At 39.3% G+C, this 22,670-nt stretch overlaps 2 protein-coding genes across 2 annotated transcripts in view; one reads left to right on the top strand and one right to left on the bottom strand.

The window, feature by feature from the left end:
* The first annotated feature begins 340 nt into the window (after window positions 1–340).
* LOC125178164 (heat shock 70 kDa protein-like) lies at window positions 341–5,073 on the top strand. Its single transcript, XM_047881296.1, has 2 exons — window positions 341–354; window positions 2,644–5,073. Exon 2 carries the CDS (start codon window positions 2,648–2,650, stop codon window positions 4,658–4,660), a length of 2,013 nt encoding a protein of 670 aa, XP_047737252.1. The 5' UTR covers window positions 341–354; window positions 2,644–2,647; the 3' UTR covers window positions 4,661–5,073.
* A 5,412-nt stretch (window positions 5,074–10,485) lies between these two features.
* LOC108665333 overlaps window positions 10,486–22,670 on the bottom strand; it is a gene marked incomplete at its 5' end in the record, with an annotated part of 38,110 nt that continues 25,925 nt past the window's right edge. The window contains 5 exons of the mRNA XM_018152078.2: window positions 10,486–11,253; window positions 11,479–11,652; window positions 12,452–12,715; window positions 14,347–14,613; window positions 16,449–16,715. Coding sequence (XP_018007567.1) covers window positions 11,051–11,253; window positions 11,479–11,652; window positions 12,452–12,715; window positions 14,347–14,613; window positions 16,449–16,715 — 1,175 coding nt within the window. The remainder of the gene's footprint in view (window positions 11,254–11,478; window positions 11,653–12,451; window positions 12,716–14,346; window positions 14,614–16,448; window positions 16,716–22,670) is intronic.

Genomic DNA, 22,670 nt, shown 5'->3' with positions numbered 1-22,670 from the left:
GCAGTCATGTTTGTAAGGCGTTGCTTGGATACAGAAATACGTGGCAATACTGATGCCAAATATCAAGAAATTTCCGGATACGGAAATTTCTTAACGAACGCAGTACAATCGGATTGGGATTTGAACTTTTATGTTTACAGAAACAGCTTACGTCTTCACCTGAGGAATAATATATTATGAGATAATGATTTAACTCTCAACTGTTACTAAATACATGTGTGGAAAATTTATATTTTTGTGCAAGCAGAAATTCTTGATAAACCCGAAGTTTTCTGTACCATCGATTGGGCGACTCGATCGCACTCATTCCAAGCTCGCTGGTGGACGCGGAGGTTCTGTTCAAGCGACAGCGAGGTAATGGTGAAAAATTTTCAGTAAAATTAATGATAATTCAAGGTGAGATAATTTCCAAAACATGTAATTACAATGAGTTTTTAGTGTGATAATCGAAGTGGTGAAATTCACGAGTTTCTAATTGATAATGATGAAAGTTTTAGAGATATATTAAGTCAAGAATACTTCTCTCACTGTAACCAAACGAGTCTATTGTCATTGATTGAGAATGGTTCAATTAGAAGAAAATTTAATGTCTGAATATTCCAGTTTAAGAAAATAAGTTATTTCTCCATTTGTCTGATTTTAAAACTGTAAAATATTATGAAATCGATCTAAATTTAGTACAGTTTCATAAGAATACAAGTCACTCGTTTGCTCGAATCGCAAATTCGCTGAATTTTAAAGTAAAGAAATCATATATCTTTATAGAAAACGTTTTGGAATCCAGCGCTATCTTCAGTTAAGGAATTTTATGATGCTGACACAATAAGTAGTAAGTGCAGTCGAAACAAAAAAACTGAAATTATGACCTATATCTACAAATAAAAGACAAACGACTAAAAGGAAAACGACAAATCTAATTACCATTTCAAGTGGATAGGAGCCAGAAGTGAAATCAAACTGGGCGTAAGTTAAAAAATGTACAAGGATTCTGAAATACGCAAATCGGAAGCACCGAAAGCTGAAGCTAACACCTTAAAGTCACTGTCAGATACAGGAACACCGCTCGGCGTGATCGTGTACGCACAGCCCAATGAGGGGGCGCGATAACAAGTGGCCAATCCTACAATTCCTCCCTTTATGCTCTGTGGCCCTAGAATAAAGATGGCGTGACGTCATCCCAACGTTCGCAGATGCACCGCGCGCGCAATAGTATTTACAAACCGGAGACATTCATGAATAGGAAGAATATTTTTGTACCTAAAAAGAGACCCGATATTGAAATTGTTGACCGGAAAATATGATGACAATTATATAGGAAATATTTCAGGAACAAAAGTTTTTACTCGCTTTACATTGTTTCATATGCAGGGCCAAAGTAAGGAAAAGAACAATAAATAGCGTTTCTATTGTCGAACTCGTGAACAACCTCAACGCATCGTTTGAACATGATTTTCTTTATTTGGGCTAACATTAGATTTGTTTGAAGTCCATTGACCAAGAAGAAATTGAGCAAAAATTACAACTCAGCGTGCACAGCAAGGTTTGTAAAAAAATGCGAACGCTTCGGTGACATAATGGTTGAAGCTAATTAGCTTTAAATCCAAATGAACGAAGCTAAAAAATTATAATTCAGTGCTCACTGCAGTGAGTGACAGAGAGCGCATTTTCTCGTCGACGAAAACTCGAGGTCACGGACGGACGGACAGACAGACAGACAGACGGACATGGCGAGCACAATAGTGCATTTTTCCATAAATGAGAAAATGCGCTAAAAACTGGACATGACAGGTGAAAGTTGGTTCTTCGAATACGGAAGTCGGCAAACATTGTTAATGGGTGGTGTTTTTGATTTTATGGAACTATGTTTGGTGGGATTGCGTTTGACGTGAGAGGAATGCTCGAAATTAAAATATATATTTATAGTACATATCTGCTGTAGAATGTTGGCACAAAATTCAGAGGATAATTGGACAGACAAGAATCCTCATGAAAACACATAAAAATATTGACACAGTTTGGGCCGAGTTGATTACCCATGCCCAAACCGTCAATCTGTTAACGGTTTGGCTTTGTATTTTATTCCTAAATTTAGATTTAAATTAGATTTATAGTGTCGACTGTACTAACTACTGATTGTACCTGAATTCTAAAACTTTTGAATTGATGATAGAGCTCGACTACGAAATATTTTCTATAAGAATATGATGTATTGCCTTGGAAATTTAATTTGATTTTGAATACTTAATTTTATGTTATTAATTTACATGATAGTATACGGTACCAGCCATGGCCAGCCTGCTTAAATTAAACTTTAAAATTACTGAAAATTTATTGTCCCAGATGTCCAAAAATCCATTTCATTTACATTAGTAAAGACAATTCATTCGGAGAAACGAGTGAGTCTTTGTTCAAGTGGCGATGAGGGTCATCCTGACCCAGTTTAGCCTGGAAAATTGGTTCATTGGTGCTTTACTGAGAAAGTGTCTGAGCAATGGGCAATAGGAAAATTCATTTTTTTTCCGAGTGAGTGAGTTCGAATTCAATAATCTGTGTTCTAGGAACAAAAGACTAATCATCAATTCACTTGTGTTAGAAACGAAATCTTTTTATATGCGCAAGTTTATTCTGTCTTTGATATTTCAGGAAGATGGCGAAGCCAACAATCGGCATCGACTTCGGCACGGCAAAATGCTGCGTGGCGACCGTCATGAACGGCAAAGCCGAAGTTTTGCCGAACGCAAGAGGGGACAAGACGACCCCCAGCTGGGTGGCCTTCAACGACGTGCAATACCTGGTGGGGGAAGAGGCAAAAGACCAGGCGCTGTTCAGCTCTATGAGCTCGATTTATGGAGTCAAAAAAATTCTAGGAAGAGCCTATGAGGACCAAAGTGTTACCAGCTACAGTGAAAGATACGCGATCATCACTTACGAGGGAAACCGACCGATGATAATACTTCTCCGTAATGGAGACTTTATGGCGTTGAGACCAGAACTTGTGGCTGCAATGCTGCTGCTGAGGATGAAGCAGGAAGCTGAAGCAGCGCTGGGGGAGATTGGGGGCGCCGTGGTCTCGGTGCCCGCTTGCACCACCAGATCCCAACGCGAGGCGATTGTAACCGCGTGTAAAATAGCCGACCTGGAGTTGCTGGATCTCATCTGTGAACCAAAGGCAGCGGCTTTGGCCTACCGGCACAACATAAGGTCAGTGGAAAATACAGGTTCGGCCCAAAATTCGTCCTTCAGTGAGTGCCTCAATCTTAGACAGGCGCACAACGTCTTGGTTTTCGACATGGGGGCAGGAAAGCTTGACGCGTCGCTGTTAAGCGTTGACTACACGGAGGTGCGAGTGCTGGCAGCGAGTGGGGATGAGGACCTAGGGGGAGACTATTTAGATTGGGTGCTGATGAAAGAGATTGAAAAGAGAACCAGCCTTAGAAGTAAAGATGATAATCCAAAATTTTCAAAAAGTTTGTTGAGCAAAAAGCATGCGTGCGAGAAAATAAAGATCAACTTGACATTCATGAAAGACTCGCCGGTAGATTGTTACAACCAGGGCAGATTTAATGCAAAATTTAAAAGCAGAATGACGCGGCGACAATTTGAAGAAACTTTCATAAGAACTTTGGACAAAAAGGTGCAAGTTATTCTCAGTAAACTTGTCAAAACTGCGAAAATTGCAAAAACTGAAGTGAAAGAAATTATCGTAGTCGGAGGCAGTAGTCGGATTCCCAGAGTTCAGCAGATCGTTATGGATTTCTTTGGGATAAAAAAACTCAACATGACCGTCAACGCCGAAGAAGCCATTGCTGAAGGCGCTGCACTTTGGGCCCATGAACTGGTTGACAGTGGGAAATTGAAATCGATTTCCGCCTCGGCAACTCTTATCACTCGTGAAGACATGATGCTCAAGTCTGGAAAGTCTTACGGTGAGAAAAATTTGAAGATTTCTGCTGAGCGTCGATACTCATCCCTGTCAGGAAGGCACAAAGGAGATTACAGCCACAGAGGATCAGGTGCACCTGAATTACCTACCAGAATACTACCTCCGTTGCCTGAAGAGGAAATTGTCTCCGCGATAGAAATGCTGAGACAAAGCGAGACAGAGAGAAAAAACTATCTGAAGATGATTGAAGTTGTGAACGACATTGAAAATTTCTGTCTCATCCTCAGGAGCAAACTGAAATTTCTGTTAGCTTCCACTGACGAGGCGCTCGAAAATGTAAACGCCAAGGATAGCATAACCGAAACAGATGCAAAAAAAATCAGAAATAAACTTTTTAAGGAGTGTCGCCATCTGCTAACTTGCGACGGAAGCTTATGCGAGTTGAAAATAAATATGCCAATAAGTTCTGAGGCGAATGGCTGCCAAACTCACGGCCGAATTGACCGTAAAATTCACCCGTTGGTCAACAAAGACTGCCGTTCAGAAGCAAGATTTACTCCATCCAGCAGCAGCAGTGTTCCTACAGCATCCAAGTGTAACAATGTGTCTACCAAATCCAGCTGTAACAATGGGCCTATCACATCCAGCTGTAGCAGTGTTCCTACCACATCCAGCTGTAGCAGTGTTCCTATCACATCGGGCTTTATAGATGCTCAGGACCATTGGCCCAAATTCAGGGTGAGGCATAAGAATTTGAAAAATTTTTACTGCAAATGAAAGTGACTAAATTTATTGTTCAAATAATGAAACCTTTTTATTATGAAATTACACTGAGAAGCATTTAATGTTGGTTGCTATCAATTGGAATCATCTCCACTGAGATGAGCTCCGGAAAAAAAAACTTTGGCCGGCAAACGCAGGAGAATCTGTTTAATTGCAGTCGTCATTTAGCCTTTTATTTCTCTAATGCTTTGTGGTTTGGGGCCATTCACTTCTTGTTTGAAGTGTTACAACGAGAAAAAATTAAACCATACAAATCAGGAGCAGGTGACGTGTGTCACCCTATCGTATGATAAGATTTCGAGGAAAGCAATGGGGGTGCAGTTTCCAGGTTCAATTGAGATTCATGCCATTTGATTAGCATAAGTCAGAATTTCTTTGCTGGACTCTTTGTAGAATAAAATTATTTAACCCTGCGATGTCACCATTACTGCCCTGCCGTTATTGTCTTCAAAATGGTATGGACGAGAAATCCCAAATGAACTCCGTATCCTATATACAGGCACGTTTTCACTCTGAACTGAAGTTTAATTGTTTAAGAGATAGCTTCATGATACTAAGTACGGGAATCAAAAATTAAAAGCAAAGAAAATAGCCAAAAAATTCACCATTTCTTAAAAAGGAAAACGTTTCGGAGACCAGCTCCATCATCAGTTCAAAACCTAAAACACAGGTACAAACAATTAGCAATAAATTCACATTGATGCATAAATCGTCAAATGAGAAACAAACAAGAATGAAGCAAACACGGGCACAAATCTATCTATTTACAATTTCGAGGGGATATAAACTATTAGCGGCATTTAAAATAGGCTTTTGTTTAAAAATATAAAGGGACTATAGAATTCGCAAGTCGGAAACACCGGTCGTGGAGGCTAAAATTCGAAAATCACTATCGGACACTGGCACGTTGCACTGCTCGGCATGGACGCGTACTGCTGAATGAGTGGGATGCGCAAACAGGCTTCCTGTTCTAAAACTCCTTCCTTCATGCTCCGCCAGCCTAGTATAAAAGTTGCGAGATGTCATACCGACATACGCAGATGCGCATAGCGCACAACTATATTGATAAACTAGGGACGATCGAATAGAAACAGGAAGTGTGTCTTTATACTTGAAAAAAGAACTGATTTCAAAATTATTCACCAGCAATACATGAAGATTTACATTTGGGAGGTATTTAGAGAACAAATCTTTCAACTCTTTAGCCATAGATTCAGAAGCGGGACCAAAGTAAGGAAATGAACAATAAACAGCATTCCTTTTTAAGAAATGGTGAATTTTTTGGTTATTTTCTTTGCTTTTAAATTTTTGATAAACTTGCGATTTAAGCAGTCAAGTGATTTTAATACCTACGTACGGGAATTTTCGCTTGTTCGAATAACAACTTGAGTAAAATTGAGCCAAGTCTGACATGTAACGAGAATAGTTAAAAATTTGATTCAGTATCAATGATTTTCAACAGTTGCGTGCTGACTTCTACTCGGTTGTTGAAATCTTTCGACAGTAATTGTTGAACAAAATAAATATCAAGCGATTAATCTAAACACTGATGAATCGAAAGTTGATAACTTGATTAATCTCAAGCGATATATTCATTCAACATTTAGATTTGATGAGTTTATTGCTTTCGAACGACGGAGAGATGTAGTTTAGCCGTTACATTTTTTTCCACACTCCCAGATGGTATGACCTGTTTCTGGGCGTCTCGGTCTACTCGTACTGTCGTATTATCGGTAATGTTGAAACCTCAAATCTCGTTTTGGTAATTCTGAAACAGTAAATTGGGGTTCGGCAATGCTGAAACTACAAATCAAAAATGTTCCCGAAACTGCAAATGTCCTTACCTGTTGGGAGTTGCCCATTTCTGCCGATTTAGAATGCCGACGAAATACATATTTAGTTGATGCAGCCGAATCACCATTAAAAAACCTTCCTACGGGCCTCTAGCAAACGGTCGATGTTAACTCTACCAAAGTTTCAGACGACTTACAAAGAGTTATTGCCCAGCAAATCAGTTTAGACAAGGCAGCAACGCTGTTACTTGCGTCACTTCATATTGACAATCGTAAATCTGCAATAGCTTATTAGAGGATTACTGATAGCTTATTAAAATTCAATTGCTAATTTATCGTACGCCGCGAACGATTCGAATGCATAAAGTCCATCACGCCACACTTTCAAAACTTCAGAGTTCATCATTAATTTATCCGGCTTTTCGTTACATCGTTCGAGAACAAAACTATTAGGCGTCATACCCAATTCTGAGTGAAAAATATTTATATAAATAATCACTGCTTTCCCTAATTCTGTGCCCAATCCTGTCTCGTTTCACCACCTTTAATGATACACGACATTTCCACATTATATTTAAATTCAAAGCTCAATATTCGGCGTGCAGACCCAGGTTGAGTGATTGCCTCAGCATCCTAATAACGCCTTATCTTCTTTGGATTACCGCCGCAGAATGCTCGAATTTAAAATAATATCTGATATTTATCTCGAATCCTCGTCAGAAATACTTGAAAGGTCATCATTTATTTCTACACCTAACGAATAGCATACTTCATATCTGTTTTTTGTTGGCTATCTGAATCGGCGATGGAAGGGTACAAAAAACAACCATAGGATGCCCAGGAACATCATCGAACATGACATATTTTTCTGGTCAACCACCGCGAATGGCATGGTTGCTGTATCCACCCCAAGATGCTCTAGCTTCAGGGAAATTATACATTTCTGCTGAAGAGTTATCTATCGCGGTTGGATTTTTATTTTCTGCATTCACCTTCACAATATCGTTACCAACATCAAAGTCTTCCTACAGAAAAATTACTAATCAGGCTAACTGGAGCTCCTGTATCAACTAGGCAACAGAATATCTCGGTCCCGATAGCGCCAGCACAAAAAGATACACTTAAAAAAAACGTCCACCCTCTAAGCTACGTTGCAGCAATTAACTACATTCTCCGTCTCCTCGACGCAGGACCCAATTACCTTGCTGTCATTATTAGCAGCTCCTTCATCCAGACAAGGCCTATTTACGGTTCTGTCAATAACCAGAGACGAAAAATAATTATTTTTAGACCTCATAATTTGAAGAGGATTGTAATGACAAACATTGCAAATGCAAGACCGGCTTCTCCACATATAATATCAAAGCATCCCGTTGCGTCTTGGTGTCGCTCTCGGTACTCTAACAGATGACAGGAGCGAACATCCCGTGATGCACCCATATTTCGGGCTTAAGAAGTTCACACGCTGCCAACAGCAATTCCTCGCAAGACAAAATCTCCTCTTGCTGCATGTTACTAATCACCTTCCGGTGTTACGCGTCTAATTTCACGCCAAGTCGATGAGCCTGCTCTAAGACATGCGACACTAGCATTACCCTTAAGTCTATGTGATTCGTTAACGGCTGGACTAACATATACTGCATTAATGCAGCCACTGCACTGTATAGAATTGAATTGATTCTTCGAGTAAGTTAAACACAAATTCTGAACTGGCTTAACTAACATCTATAAAAATTATGCAGCCACTGCGCAGTTGAAAAGCGGATGACATCCCCGAGCGAGGGTATTGGTGGCGAATTATTGTAGCTGTAGCAAACTGAAGGCATTATCTATAAATCTTCCACTTAGTAAGTTTAATATTTCATTCAATTCCTTAGCATTTCTAACGAGACTTCCAATTTGAATTTTATTTGAATGCCATATATTTTATTAATCATAAGTTCATTCTTACTTCTACTTTCAAAGAAGGTTGAAGACTTCATCATTTGGGCTACATTGGAGTAAATGGATTAAAAACCACGACATTGAGACCGTCTTACTTGACTACTTCAGTCATTAGAGAACAGGAGAACCCCCTGAGACAAGCCCACAAGACCTTTGCTTGCACTGTGCTGGAGGAACCCACCATCATCGGTATCATGCAGTGCTGGAGGAACCCACCAGCATAGTCATCATGCAGTGCTGGAGGAACCCACCAGCATCGTCATCATGCAGTGGCGCCCAAAATTAACCGACCGACGATTGCTGGAATCCTCGTCTATGGGATTGGACTCCAGCTGTCCGTTCACAAACTATACCGGAATTGTCTGAAATTTGAGATAGTTTTCCATTTTCCACTTAAAAAAATTCGTGTTGTATCCTATTTACGTGTGTATAATTGCCGAGACCTGCCTCGTGATCTATTAACGTCATCTGAAGAATTTTTGATTCTCTGAAAATTGTAATATAATGCATTCTCGGGTCATTATACGCACGCGTTTCAATAAGAAAATTCTGCCATCAATGCTAATTTCTTACGTATATGAGCACAAAAGCACAAACAGCTGTTTCATAGCCTAATCTCTTTGTATTTCTTGCATAATGACTCGAAATAATAGTCCTACTTGCGCCTGTTTCATGTCCTAGCAACGAGTCTGTCCCTGATTCTCACAGTTTACAGTCTATTATACACAGTTCCGCTGCACAGTTTACTCTTCGCACTAGCGAAAGGAAGTCTATATTGCTAATAATCGCTGAGTAAACACACAGGAGACCGGCATTTATACAACCTTATCGGCTACCTCTTTACTTCATCTCTTCAAAATGGTTTATACCAACTACATTTCACTTAATCTAATTCAAGCCAAATCTATGAGTCATTTGAGAACTACGCAGCGATTGGAGACTGGCGGCAACTCCCATGTGGGCACTGAAAAGGCCACGTTGGACCACAATGGTACTGTAGTTGATATCTGGGCGATGTCAATTTGCTCTTCGGTATTTTTTTTGATACTGTAAAAAAAAATTATTATCGAACCTATATAGACAGTGAATAAATAGATAGTGAAGTTATATTTTAACTAATAAAATTTAATAAAGCCCTTTTTATATACGTGAAAATTTTGAGTTCATTCCACAAATTTATTGCATAACGCACCAAAGATTATAAAACAAAATGATATGATATAAAATGAATACAATATAAAATGATATGTTATAAAAAACTATTTTATAAGATAAAATATTATAAAATAATATAATAGGTACAAATATTTTACTTTCTTGGTCTTTGTCCAAATAGCGTGGGTCATAACTACAAAATAATACGCATATCAATAATGCTTACCAGTGCTACGGGCAGAAGTGCGTCGATTTTAGCACAACGTGACCCATTCATTCCTCTGAGTGATTGTTAAAAACTAACGTCGTAAGAGAACCAATTTTAAAACCCAGAATGGACTTTATCAGTACTCTCTCATTTGTGGCATTCAATTTGATAAAGGATGTGAATATTTTGCTCTTTAGGGTTAACCTCGTGCAGTTTTTTGTCTGATTATGATGGGAGAAGATAACGTATATCATGCCAAAAATCCATGGAACTGAAACTACGTCCCCTGAAAGAAGTGAAAGAAAGCAAGGTTATTGCAAATTATTCTGAAGCAGGTTAAATAAAAAAATTTCTGAAGCAAGTTTAATAAACATTTTTCTGAAGCAAGGTTAATAAAAATTATTCTGAAGCAAGGTTAATAACAAATTTTCCCCGGAGCAAAGTTAATAAACATTTTTTTGAAGCAAGTTTAGTACAAATTCATCTGAAGCAAGTTTAAACAACATTTGTCTGAAGCAAGGTAAATAAAAATTATTCCGAAGCAAGGTTAATACAAAATTTTTTGAAGCAAGGTTAATAAAAATTACTCTGAAGCAAGTTTAATACAAATTTTTCTGAAGCGTGATCATTAAAAATCATTATGAATCATGTTTAATGAAAAATTTTCTGAAGCAAGTTTAACATAAACATTTCTGAAGTGTGAATAATAACAATTATTATGAAGCGTGGTTAATACAAATTATTCAGAGAACAACTAATGACAAGAAATACGTAAACGTTCAATTAGTCAGTGGTCCAATTGTAGTCAGTCCAATTATTCGTGGTCCGATTAGTCAGTGATCCGATGATCATTGGGTGGTCCAGTCATCCAAAGGTTCGACTATTCAGAAGTTCGATTAACCAGCGTCCCAACATATCTATACTTATTGCTTTCATTTTCACCTCACAGCTTGATCAATGCAGTGCAATTCATACAGGGAAAAAGCTGGAAGCTTTATTGCTTCAATAAAATTTTGACCATTCGCTGCCTAGCTAAGCTATGTGTTGCCGATGAGGCTATACAGGAGTTCGTTAAAGCTCTTTAGGTTATAATTTCTTGATAGCCAGTTAAAACATTTTTGGATGATCATTTAAAATAGCCAGTTTTTTCCAGGTGACTTCCAGGTGACTATTTCTGAGAAAAATAAAACGCATTCCGAAAAGGTTTTGCATGCTGATTAATTCGCCGATATTTATATCCACCTCACTAACCATGTTTTTCACGGGGTCGAAATTGCAACGGTTTTATTGAATGCACAAAGTTGCGGTCAGATTGCGCGTGCACTTGCCGTTGCGAAGTTGCTTGGTTTTTTTCATGACTAACGCGCACTGCCTTATGGTAGGCAGTTTTGGGTAGCCTGGTTCCCAGAGCGCATCGTTCGAGAGGAGCGTAGACCCGTCCCCCCACGTCCAGCTTACTCCATTATAATTCAGATCAACCCAAGCCTCTGCACGATAGAAAAATTATTTGAGTAAAAGTAAGTGGAATTTTCAGATCAACCCATGCAAGCCTCAGAGCGAAAAAAATAAAGTGAGTGAAAAACATGGGAAAACTTCAGATCAAAGACTCCTAAAGTTCTTGTAGGCCATGAAATTTTTGCTCGAGTTGACGATATTTAAAAACAAAATCGAATAAAAATGTTAAAAAATTAGGTGTTCTTTGATAAACTTACTACCAACGGTCGTAAAGAACTTATAGGCATCAAGGTTGTTTCTGGAGTCGATGAGTTTCAAACTGTTTCTGGAGCACCTTGTTTTGGCATCGCCTTGTGTGGTGTGGAGAGAGCTGTAGGCGTAGCAACTGCCCAGGGGGCTGTACGGGACTACGTTCAAGCCATCCACTTGTCCTGCGGTGAAATATAGATTCCAATGCAAAATAATCCTTTACTTACTTTCCATATAGTACTATAGGAAAATATTTGGTAAAATGGGTTGAATGGAGATATTGGAGATATGGATTTTAGGAGGAGTTGAATGCTGGATAAGTATAAGAGGGAAGTCGTAGAAGGATATAAGAGTTAAAGAAGTAAATATTTAAGAGCACAGTGCAGTGCCACATCTGTTATGATATATTTTGTGTCAGATTTCCTTTAGATATGTCATGGAAATTGAAAGAAATATGGCTCATATGGAAATCCTGGAAGTGGTCGAAATAAACCGGAATTAATGCTAGGTTAGGTAAGGTAAAGATCAGAAAATGTTTTCTAAAATCGAATTTGAAATTTTGAAATCGATTAAAGAACGCATCCTACATTGAATGTAACAAAACGTTTTTTCCACGCTACATCTCATGATTATAGTTTGACAGAAGCTCTTCCTTCATGCAAGTTTTGTCAAAGACCATAGGACTACATAAAATATAGCTTACTCGATACATTATGGAAATAGAATGAAATTCCTCTTTTAAACGTTGATTTAGTACTTCCAAATCCAACTCAAATTCTAATTCGTGAAATTAGAAAATAATTAGCAAATAGTTAAGGTTCTTATTCACTAAATTTCTAGAAAACTAGCATTTTTGGTTGAGTCTACACTGATATATGTAATAAAAGATAAAAACTCATCGTGAGATATTATTTGAAATAATTGTTAATATAAGTTTCATGCAAAGTTTAATGAAACAAAACAGCAGAGACGAACATTGACCTGCAGTAGGGTAAGGCGGCAAACTCGTTGGGAATCCGGCGTCGGATCCATCGGCGCAGTTCTTGACATCGAGGGTGAACGTCGAGCTACTGCAGAGCGGTACATCATAAGGAACTGTGGTATCCGTTGTCACTGGGTATTGAACGATGACGTCATTCACGCTGATTTCAAAGCAGTACGCGTCAGGGCACGTGGCGGTGAAGTGAACATCGAAGGATTGGTGCACATTTACGTTATCAACAGTGAACGAAGTGAAATCCGGAACTGAAACAAATAATTTTCAGTTATCAAACAATTTTGTTTTAAATTGACCAATGACATTCATGTACATCTTAAATGAAACACATAAGGCACGTGCACTCTTGTTTGGCAACACTTGTTTGATTATTGTGGGCGACGTTGTACGCTGAACGATGATGACATGACCAATTATATGCACTATAGCAAGGTAATGCTGAGGTTTGACTCGGTCGAATGATTTTCATGAAAAAATAGCAAAAAGAAATTTTTATACTATTGTCGAGACATTTCAAATAGTATAACCAAAAACTGATGGAAAAACATGGAGTTATTCGTCTTCTTGTGATTTTCAGGTTCATGTTGTATTTTTGCCAAAATTATTATGCAATTTTACATCCTGAGAGGAATTTGCGATTCAATAGAATGAAAACACGTGGCAATAACTAAAACTTCCAGCAATGAACATACAATCCAACGCCAGAAAACGAATTTCTACCATTTTTAAGTGCTAAATTGATATTAATAATTACCAGATGTTAGAGGCAGGCTACCATAACGTATATTTTATCAGTAGTGAAGTCGATTTCCTTGCCTTCAACACCGTAGTTACCAAGAATTTTACAACGATACAAATTACCGTATTTACAAAGAACTTCAGGTCGACACAAATTATCGTAGTGACCAGGAGCTCTACATTGACACCAATTACTGCAGGAAGCACGTAACTGCACGACAACATCAGTGACCGAAGTGACAAATAATTTCCAGACACACAAAACTTCACATTGACACAAATTGCCGCAGCAACAAAGAGCTTAATGACGACGTCGATAACCGTATTGGCAAACAACTTCGGCAAGCTTTCTATTTCCGTATCAACGTGCGTTACCAACGCTGAAAATTATTGTATTGGCGAAGAAATTTGCGACGTAAGTCATTACCGAAACGACAAAGAAATTGATGAGTACGCAAATTATCGTAGTGACAATGAACTTCACAATGACGTCGATTACAGAAGCGACAAAGAGCTTCACGACGCTGAAAATTGTTTCATTTACAAAGAAATTTTAGAGACCGTCAGTTACCGTGCAGACAAAAAACTTACGACGCACACAATTACTGTCATGACGGAGAAATTTACGACTCAGTCAATTACCGTAGCGGCGAGGGAATTTATGCCATCTTCAATTGAAGTAGCGACGAAAATCATCACGCCCTTTACACTTACCTTCTGGTCGAAGAAATTCACGACACCACCAGTTACCGTTGCGCAAACAATTTCACGATGACGCCAATTACAGTTGCAAAAAAAAACTATGCAAAGCTGTCAATTGAAGTATCGGCGAAGCCCTTCATGACGCCGTCAATTACCATAGTGGCAAAGAACTTTACGACTACGTCAAGTATTATTGTTGAAAAACATTACACGATAACGAAACAGACGTGCTTCTAACTTGAAGTCTTTACTGTAATTATAATATCTGCAGCTATTCATACCTTGGTCATATAACATCTGCATTCATGTATGGATTTGGTGTTATTCTCTCCATCTAGCAAATGGAAGAAGAATTGTCATGTTGGATAAACTATTAATGACAAATTTAGATGAAAAAGAACTTGCAATTACATAATTTACCATAAATAATGAACGCTACCTGGATCTGTGTGGTATGGCATCAAGCTCGTTGAGTATCCGGCGTCGGATCCATCGGCGCAGTTCTTGGCGTAGAGGGTGAACGTCAAGTCAGTGCAGGGCGGTACATCATAAGTAACTGTGGTATCCGTTGTCACTGGGTATTGAATGCTGACGTCATTCACGCTGATACCATAGCAGTATGCGTCAGGGCACGCGGCGGTGAAGTGAACATCGAAAGATTGTTGCAGATTTACGCTATCTACAGTGAACGAAGTAATATCCGCAGCTGAAACAAATAATTTCCGGTTATCAACCAAATTTATTATTATTTATTTTATGGTTTTCACATACATCATAAATGAAATACATCATACGAGTGCGCTCCACAGCACTGTTGAATCTGTGTGGGCGAGTTTGTTCGCTGAACGAGGATGGCATGCACAATTATGCAGTAGGAGGGGTAATATGTTCAGATTCGACAACGGTCAAATATTTTGCATGAGATGACAACAAAGAAAGCATACATTTACAACTATAGACGAATTACAAAAATAATAACTAGAAAACTGTTGGGAAAACATGGAGGTATTCACGATCCACTGATTTTTAAGTGCATGCTATATTTTTGCATTAAGTCATATGTAATTTAACATATTGAATGTAATTTATGATTCATATGCATGATACGGAACAATTTTTTTAACGAAAATTGACTTCACTGAAACTGCAGCTGTTGAATATGCAATCTACCACCAGAAAAAGAATTTATACAAATTTGGAGCGCAGAACTGGTATACAAAATTATATCATTTGTTAAAGCCAAACAAGCATAGACATTTCTTATACCAGTACCCAAACCGATTCCCTTGCCCGCCAATTACTGAAGTCACCAAGAATATCACGACGACAGATATTATCGAAGTGACACAAAGTTTGCGTCTTAATGACGCAAACGAAGAATTGTACAGCGACGTAATTTACCGTAGAAGCAAATAACTCCACGACAAATCAATGACCAAAGAGACGAAGAATTTCAAGACACCATAGATTACAACAGCGATGAAGAGTTTCAAAACGCCGCGAATTGCCGTAGCAACAAGAAACTTTACGACGACGTCGATTTCTGTTACGGCAAAAATTCTCTTCGCATTTTATTCCAGAATCGTGGGATATTTTGACGACGCTGAAAATTTCAGTTTGAAGAAGAAATTCTCAATGTCGGCAATTACCGAGACGAAAAAAAACTTACTGACGACGAAAATTATCTTAGTGTCAAAGAACTTTAGAACAACATCAATTACCTTAGCAGCAGATCGCTTCACGACGACATCAATGATCAAAGCGACAAAGAAATTCAAGACGCCATAAATAACTCTAGCGACAATGAGCTTCACAATGCCGAGAATTACGGTAGCGACAGAGAACTTAACAATGACATCGATTACAGTAGCAACTAATAACTTCACGACGACTTCAATTGTCGTAGCGACGAAGCTTTTCACGACGAAGTCAGTTTAAGAGAGACAAAGAACTCCACGACGCACACTATTACTGTCGTGACAGAGAAATTCATGCCGCCGTCAATTACGGTAGCGGCGAACAAATTAATGACGCCGATAATTACCATACTGACAGAGAACTTAATAACATTATCAGTTGTCGTAGCGACGAAGATCATCACCACGCCAAGAAATACAGAGTCGTCGATGAAATACACGTCGCTGGCAGTTACTGTTGCAGCGAGAAACTTCACGACCACATCAATTTAAGTTGAAAAATTCATGATGCCGTCAATTAGAGTTGCTGCAAAGCACTTCACGATGCACACAATTACCATAGTGATAAAGAACTTTACGACGATGCCAAGTGCAAGTGTTCAAGTACAAGTGTTGAAGAAATAACTATAGACAAGGCTACGTAATTGACGTGGTACAAACTTGAAGCCTTTAGCAATTTGCAGATAGTCATGCCTTGATCGTGGATCTTCATTCATGGATCAGGTTTTATTCCCTCCAACTAGCAAACACAAGAAAATTTGTCATAATTCATAAACTTATAATAACAAATTCAGATGAAAATAAAGTTGCATTTACATTAATCATAATAAATTGCAAACTCTACCTGGATCTGTGTGGTACGGCCACAAGCTGGTTGAGTATCCGGTGTCGGAGTCATCGGCGCAGTTCTTGGCGTAGAGGGTGAACGTCAAGTCAGTGCAGGGCGGTACATCATAATTAACAGTGGTATCCGTAGTCACTGGGTATTGAATGCTGACGTCGTTCACGCTGATTCCGTAACAGTACACGTCAGGGCACTCGGCGATGAAGTGAACATCGAATGATTCGTGCAGTATTATGTTATCTACAGTGAACGCATAAACATCCGGAGCTGCAACAAATGATTTCCGGTTATCACCAATTTTATTTTGAGTTATTAAATGTTATTCAAACGCATCTTAAATGAAACACATCAGACGAGTGCTCACTACAGAAAACACTTGCATGGGTTATAGTGTGGGCAGGGTTGCACGCTGGAAATATCTTAAAATAGTTCACACTAGTATAGGCAATGAACAGGTTCTACTACGATAAAAGATTTAATTTTTTTTCATAAAATTATAGGAAATATGATACTCATCTAATTTTATGAAGAATTTCAAAAATTCTACCAATAATACTTTTGGAAAAAACAGAGTTATTCGTCTTTCCTAGATGCTCAAGTGCATGTTATATTTTTGCAAAAATTTTCATATAATTTTACATAATGAAAAGAATTTGCTATTCATCAGTGACAACATAAAGGAATTTTTCTTTAAGATAGACGTCTTCACCCTAATTTCAAGCAATTTACACACAATCTAATGCAGAGAAAAATTTATAATTTATAATGCAAAATGACGATAAAGAAAGTATATTATTTGTTACAAAAAGTCAAATAACAAATATTTTAACAGCAGTCAAGATAATACTTTTACCCGCCAACTAACGCAGTGACGGAAAACTTCAAGACGATCCAAATTATCTTAGTAACAAGAACTTCACCACGACATCAATGACTGCAGCGACAATGAACATCACGACGACATCACTTAGCGTAGGGACAGAAAACTTCACGACGGCCCAAATTATCTTAGTAACAAGAACTTCACCCCGACGTCAATGACTGCAGCGACAATGAACATCACGATGACATCAATTAGCGTCGGGACAGAAAACTTCACGATTCCCTCAATTACCCAATCAAAAATCAAAATTCGGAATCAGAGCGGCCATTAACGGCCGCCCCAGATTATATACAGTTGCCTTAGAGGTGACTCAGGCGCCTATAGACCACCTAACTGCATATAGACCACCCAACTGCTATTCACGAGCCGATTGCGGGAGTCGGTAGCCGATAGGGCGAATATACGAAACCAGCCGGAAAAAAGCAGCTGGCCAGGCTTCTGTGGGCAGACGTTATTATTTGAGCGAACCTTGACCATCTCCCGCTCTTCATATGGCGTCGATGTATGTACATGAGAACGTTTGTCAAGGCATACGATGGAACGATATGAGAATTGATTTTCCCAATTTTCTAAGCTTACGTGTTGTAAGATAATCATTTCAATAATTATTGAACAAAAATATCTGGATTTATTTGGCTGTCTTTCTAAACCGCAGGATACTTGAAAGCATGGAAATCTGATTAAGGGGCGAAGGAGCAGAAAAATACTTGATAAGTACGAGGCAGTAAAAATAATGCTTGTAGCTCCATGAGATAAATTTCTAATTCTTGTCATAACACACATAACTAATATGTAAGCTGTTAATTGACAGAAAAAGCAACCGATGACAGTTCGATTTTGCATTCAGGGCCTACAAGTATTTTATCAAATGTTCAGGTCACTATGATTTGCGATGAAACTGCTTGATATTGTGATGACAGCGCATTGCCTGATAACAGGCATTGAACAATGTACCTTCCGATGTTCAGTAAGGTCTAAAAAATTTCAATATTTTCATGTGAGGTTCACAATTGCTTCATATTTTGGTGCGGTTCACATAATTCCTTCAGTGAATCGAGATCGTTTCATTCAATGGCGGTTACTGGGTGTGAGTGTCATACATAACGTACATAACTCTGCTCAGGCACCTAGGGTTACTACTTTTTGAACGAATTAAAAAAAAAGTTTAATCATTAGTTCAAACAACCTCGATGACAAAACCTGGTCATTGCTTTATGGTTCTTGTTCCTCATAGTTACTTTATCATGTTCGCAGGGCTAAATTTGTTGCTAGCCTCGTTAAATGTTCAAATATTATTCCTGGGTAACGTGATGCAGCTTGAGGGAGTGAGTGAACAGCGTCGTACAAGACACTACACGGTGCGTTTACCTTGCGGACGCCCGGCGTTAGTTCGCTAGTGGTACTAGTGATGATCACACGTTCAACGACGAACGTTGCTCATTTCAATCCTGTAATCGTAGAGGGAAAAGTGAACTTGTGATGTATTAGACTCGAAAATTATAGATTTTAAAAGCTGAACATTATTAGAAACTAGAAATGTATTCGTTTTCATGCACAATGGTTCTGCAAGTGGAGTTCATAGAAAAACACGACACCGATAGCGGCACTACGCGAATATAATGGCGCCATGATGCCGGCTTCAACTTGACTTCAGAGATTTTGAAACTGTCAGTAATGGAAACTTTTAACTCGAGGCATATGCTTAAATGATCATGATATTTCAACGGTTCGTGTCCATATTCTTAAGGTTTTAGTTTCTAATTCATCGAGAAAGTTGGATTCATCTATGGGAATGCCAGTTCATCTACGAGTTCAATTGCATGGTTGAGTTTAGTCTGCACCAGTCACCGTTCCGCTGCAAGAGGAACGCGTACAAACATGGATAGAAATCCTAGTCTCAACTCCGTAAGTAATCATTTTGCTGGTTCTTTGTAATTATATGCTTGTTTTTCGTTTTATCATTGGGTTTGGTACCAGAGTGGAATCGGAGTATTATGAGTTGGGTGATTTTCGATTTCGGTATTACTTTAGATTAAGTGCATCCAAAAAAGGGTGTTTTATTTAATTATATGTTTTTTGGGGTGTAGATAAAAAATCTGAAATCCGTTTTTGGCGGTCGGCATCGGAAAACCGATTTTTTCCGATTTGTTTTATATATTTTGTAAGATAAAATACAAGTTAAATCTTGGCCCCAATATCCGTGGATTTATAGCGTTTTTAACTTAGCCTCGGTGACCCATATACTCTTGCAACCACGACATTGCAGGCAACCACGACATTGCAACCACGGTTAGGTTTGGTTAGGTTAGGTTTTTTCGCCGATTTCGCCGATTTTTGCCCAATTTTTTTGAAGAATTAGAGCCTCGGGGGAAAAATCGGGTTTCCCATGCCAACCGCCAAAAACGGATTTCAGGTTTTTAATCTACACCCCAAAAAAAATATAATTAAAAAAACACCCTTCTTTTGGATGCACTTAATCTAAAGTTTTACTTCGATTTCTTTGAGTGCTATTGCATATTGAAAAATGTTTGGTTTTGGGCAACGTGTGAGAATGCTGACCGCTGGTGAATATTGAAGATTATTTTGCTCGGGCAATGTGCGATGGTTTTGCAATTCAGGTAAATATTAGAGAATGTTGTGGGAAATGAGGTGGGTGTGATTGAATGTTGTATTAACAGATATTATTCCCATTTGAACTCGTGTTTACTTGCCACTTGCTTCATTGTGCCGCGATGATACATGTCTAGGATGATAAGGAGGGACATTCATTGCGTCATTCAGGGAGGGAGAGGGTCTTTAACTTTAAAGGGGGGAAGGGAGGGGGCATTTTTTGACGCATTTTTCAGATTCGGCCATGTCTGCCCCAAACGTATCAGGTACCAATACGCGCGCCCTGCAGTCGCCCCATGGTTGTCAAAGAATGGACCGGATCCTAATCAGGCGCTTATTTCCCTCGTACAGTACAACCAGAACCTAAAGCGGACATAGAGCCTATAATTTATGCGCTAGGCGAGCTTGAGGCGTCCTTGAGCCAGCGGCTGACAGGAATCAAAAGTTCGATAGGGTTACCTTAGAGGTAAATCAGACATGAATCGGCCGTCTACTTTATTCAGCCGCTAAATTAGGAACTAATCTAGGTGGTTCAATGGCAAAAAAAATAAGGCCGATTGCCACCAGAAATAAGCGACTGGTCAGGCTGCCCCATGCTCACCCTGTTCAGTAGCTGCATGAGTTCATAGCACTATAGCGAACCTAGCTCCTGCCTTAGTCTTGACGATGCATGTGCATGCGTTCGTACTTATGAGCACGCAAGCGTTTCTACACTAGAACGTTGAGTTTTCGTTGACATACTTGCATTAATATATCTTTAATACGCTTGTGATGAGTACGTTATGCTCACGTGATAGTAGTGCAAGCTTCACTTCAACAAGCATGCAATGCATGTCCGTCATCGCGCTGGCATTGCCTGTGTTTAGCAAAACCCGCGGGCATTGCGTTGTCTTCAATACGCGTACGATGCTCATATGTCAACACGCTTGCATGTTTGTACAGCAACACGCAGGCATTGCGTTATCTAAAACAAGCTTGCGTTACCTCTACGGCAACATGCGAGCGTCGCGTGTTGGCACGGTACATAGGTATGCGAACGTAACATGTATACATGACTTCAACAACCCGCTGCAGAAGCATTGATGTTGAAACAACCCTTATTACGGTTCCTCGGCAAAGGTGGGGTTACCCATTACCCTGGTTTGAAGCAATGCAGCGGAGATGCTATTGCGTTCGAAGTATGGTGCCATTTGTCTGGCTTATTCCATCCCTGCATATACAAGAATTAGCTTCCCTATTCAAACCGCGCTTTATTGCATTATCACTACTTTCAAATCAAGACTATGCTTTAAATTGAATCTAGTAGATACACGAGGCTGTTGCTTGTGAATGTTGTGGGAGGACAGTCAGGTTTGATTATTGCGGGAAAATGCTTGGCACTGGTGTGTGACATGTAATTTCGGTACTATTGTATGTAGGAGGTTTGCTACTGATGAGTGGTGAATGGGAATAAATTTTTGATGCTGGTGAATGTCACCAGAATCAATTTTGGTGGCGCTTGGTACCGGTAGCGCAGTGGTAAGCGCCGATGTACACTGAGATAAAAAGACCCCCCGTTTTGAAACACTTGGTGTTTCCTCGACGCGCTTGACGCGCTTATATGTGTGCGGCAAGCGTCGCGTGGTCAGGTTGCCGAATGCTGTCGTAGGAGGTGGTTGTGTGGAGCCGCGCATATATGCGCAGTGATGTCGGCACCGCGGCATCGAGATGAGAAGCTAGGCGTGGGTTCGAGCCCCGGGAAGCTCAGTTAAAGTCTCGGTGTCGCTAGTGGACGGCGCTTAGTCGCCGTCATAAAAGTGGGGCTTTCAACATGGCTTTGGGTGTGTGTCCCTAAACACTCTGGGTATGTTAGCTGGGGGGATCTTAAGGTGATTATAAGGAAATATATGAATCTGGTATATGTGAGGGAATTATATTTATTGGTATGCACAGGTATATTTGGATAATGTTAGGTACCCGGGATAAGTAAAAACGTTTGGTTCGGGTGAATAGGATAGAGTGTTTAGTACTAGAAAATGTAGGCGAACAATTAGCGTTGGCGAATATTGGAGAATTTCGGGTTCTGGTGATTGTTGCATAAAATTTGGCTTTTTGCAGTGTGGGAGAAGGTTGAACGCTCGTGAATGCAAGAAAATGTTGAGCGCTGGTTAATGTTGAAGAATGTTTGGCTGTGGGTGATGTGGAATGTTGTTCTTGAAAGTCCTAATTACCAATATTATAATCGGTTCAAATTAGCAAGTTGCTTCCTTGTGCATCGATGATACAATTTCTTCCATGTTATTTTGTTCTGTAATATTCTATAGGACGTGAATATTCGAAATACAACTTATGTGATAAAATCCCCAAACCCTAACCCCCCCCCTTACTACATTCGACCATTTCTGCCAAAGAAAGTGTCAGGTCATGCGCTCCTCAGTTGCCCCACGACCGTTAGGGTATTTACAATTTTCTGATTAGGTGCTAATTTCGCTCAAAAAAATTCGGATGATGCGGGCACAGAGCCAATAATTTATGTTCAAATCGATCTAGTGGCAACCGTAAACCCAAAGCTGTCGGGAAGGAAAAACGCAACATGGAATCGTATATAGCGGCGAAGAACTTCGCCGCAATCGACTCCGTCGAGTGCGGTAACAACGAATCACTTAACAGCGCCGATAATGATCTCATTTATGACGAAATTCATGACTCCGGGACACACATGTATCATAGCTACAAATAAGCTCACGAAC

Source organism: Hyalella azteca, unplaced genomic scaffold, assembly GCF_000764305.2.
Source record: "Hyalella azteca isolate HAZT.00-mixed unplaced genomic scaffold, Hazt_2.0.2 contig7558, whole genome shotgun sequence".
Taxonomy (NCBI): domain Eukaryota; kingdom Metazoa; phylum Arthropoda; class Malacostraca; order Amphipoda; family Hyalellidae; genus Hyalella; species Hyalella azteca.
The sequence above is the reverse complement of the archived record's forward strand: the minus strand, read 5'-3'. Positions and strand labels throughout refer to the sequence as shown.

Excerpts from the sequence above, each read along its gene's own strand:
- LOC125178164 (XM_047881296.1), top strand. The coding sequence starts at position 2,648 with ATGGCGAAGCCAACAATCGGCATCGACTTCGGCACGGCAAAATGCTGC.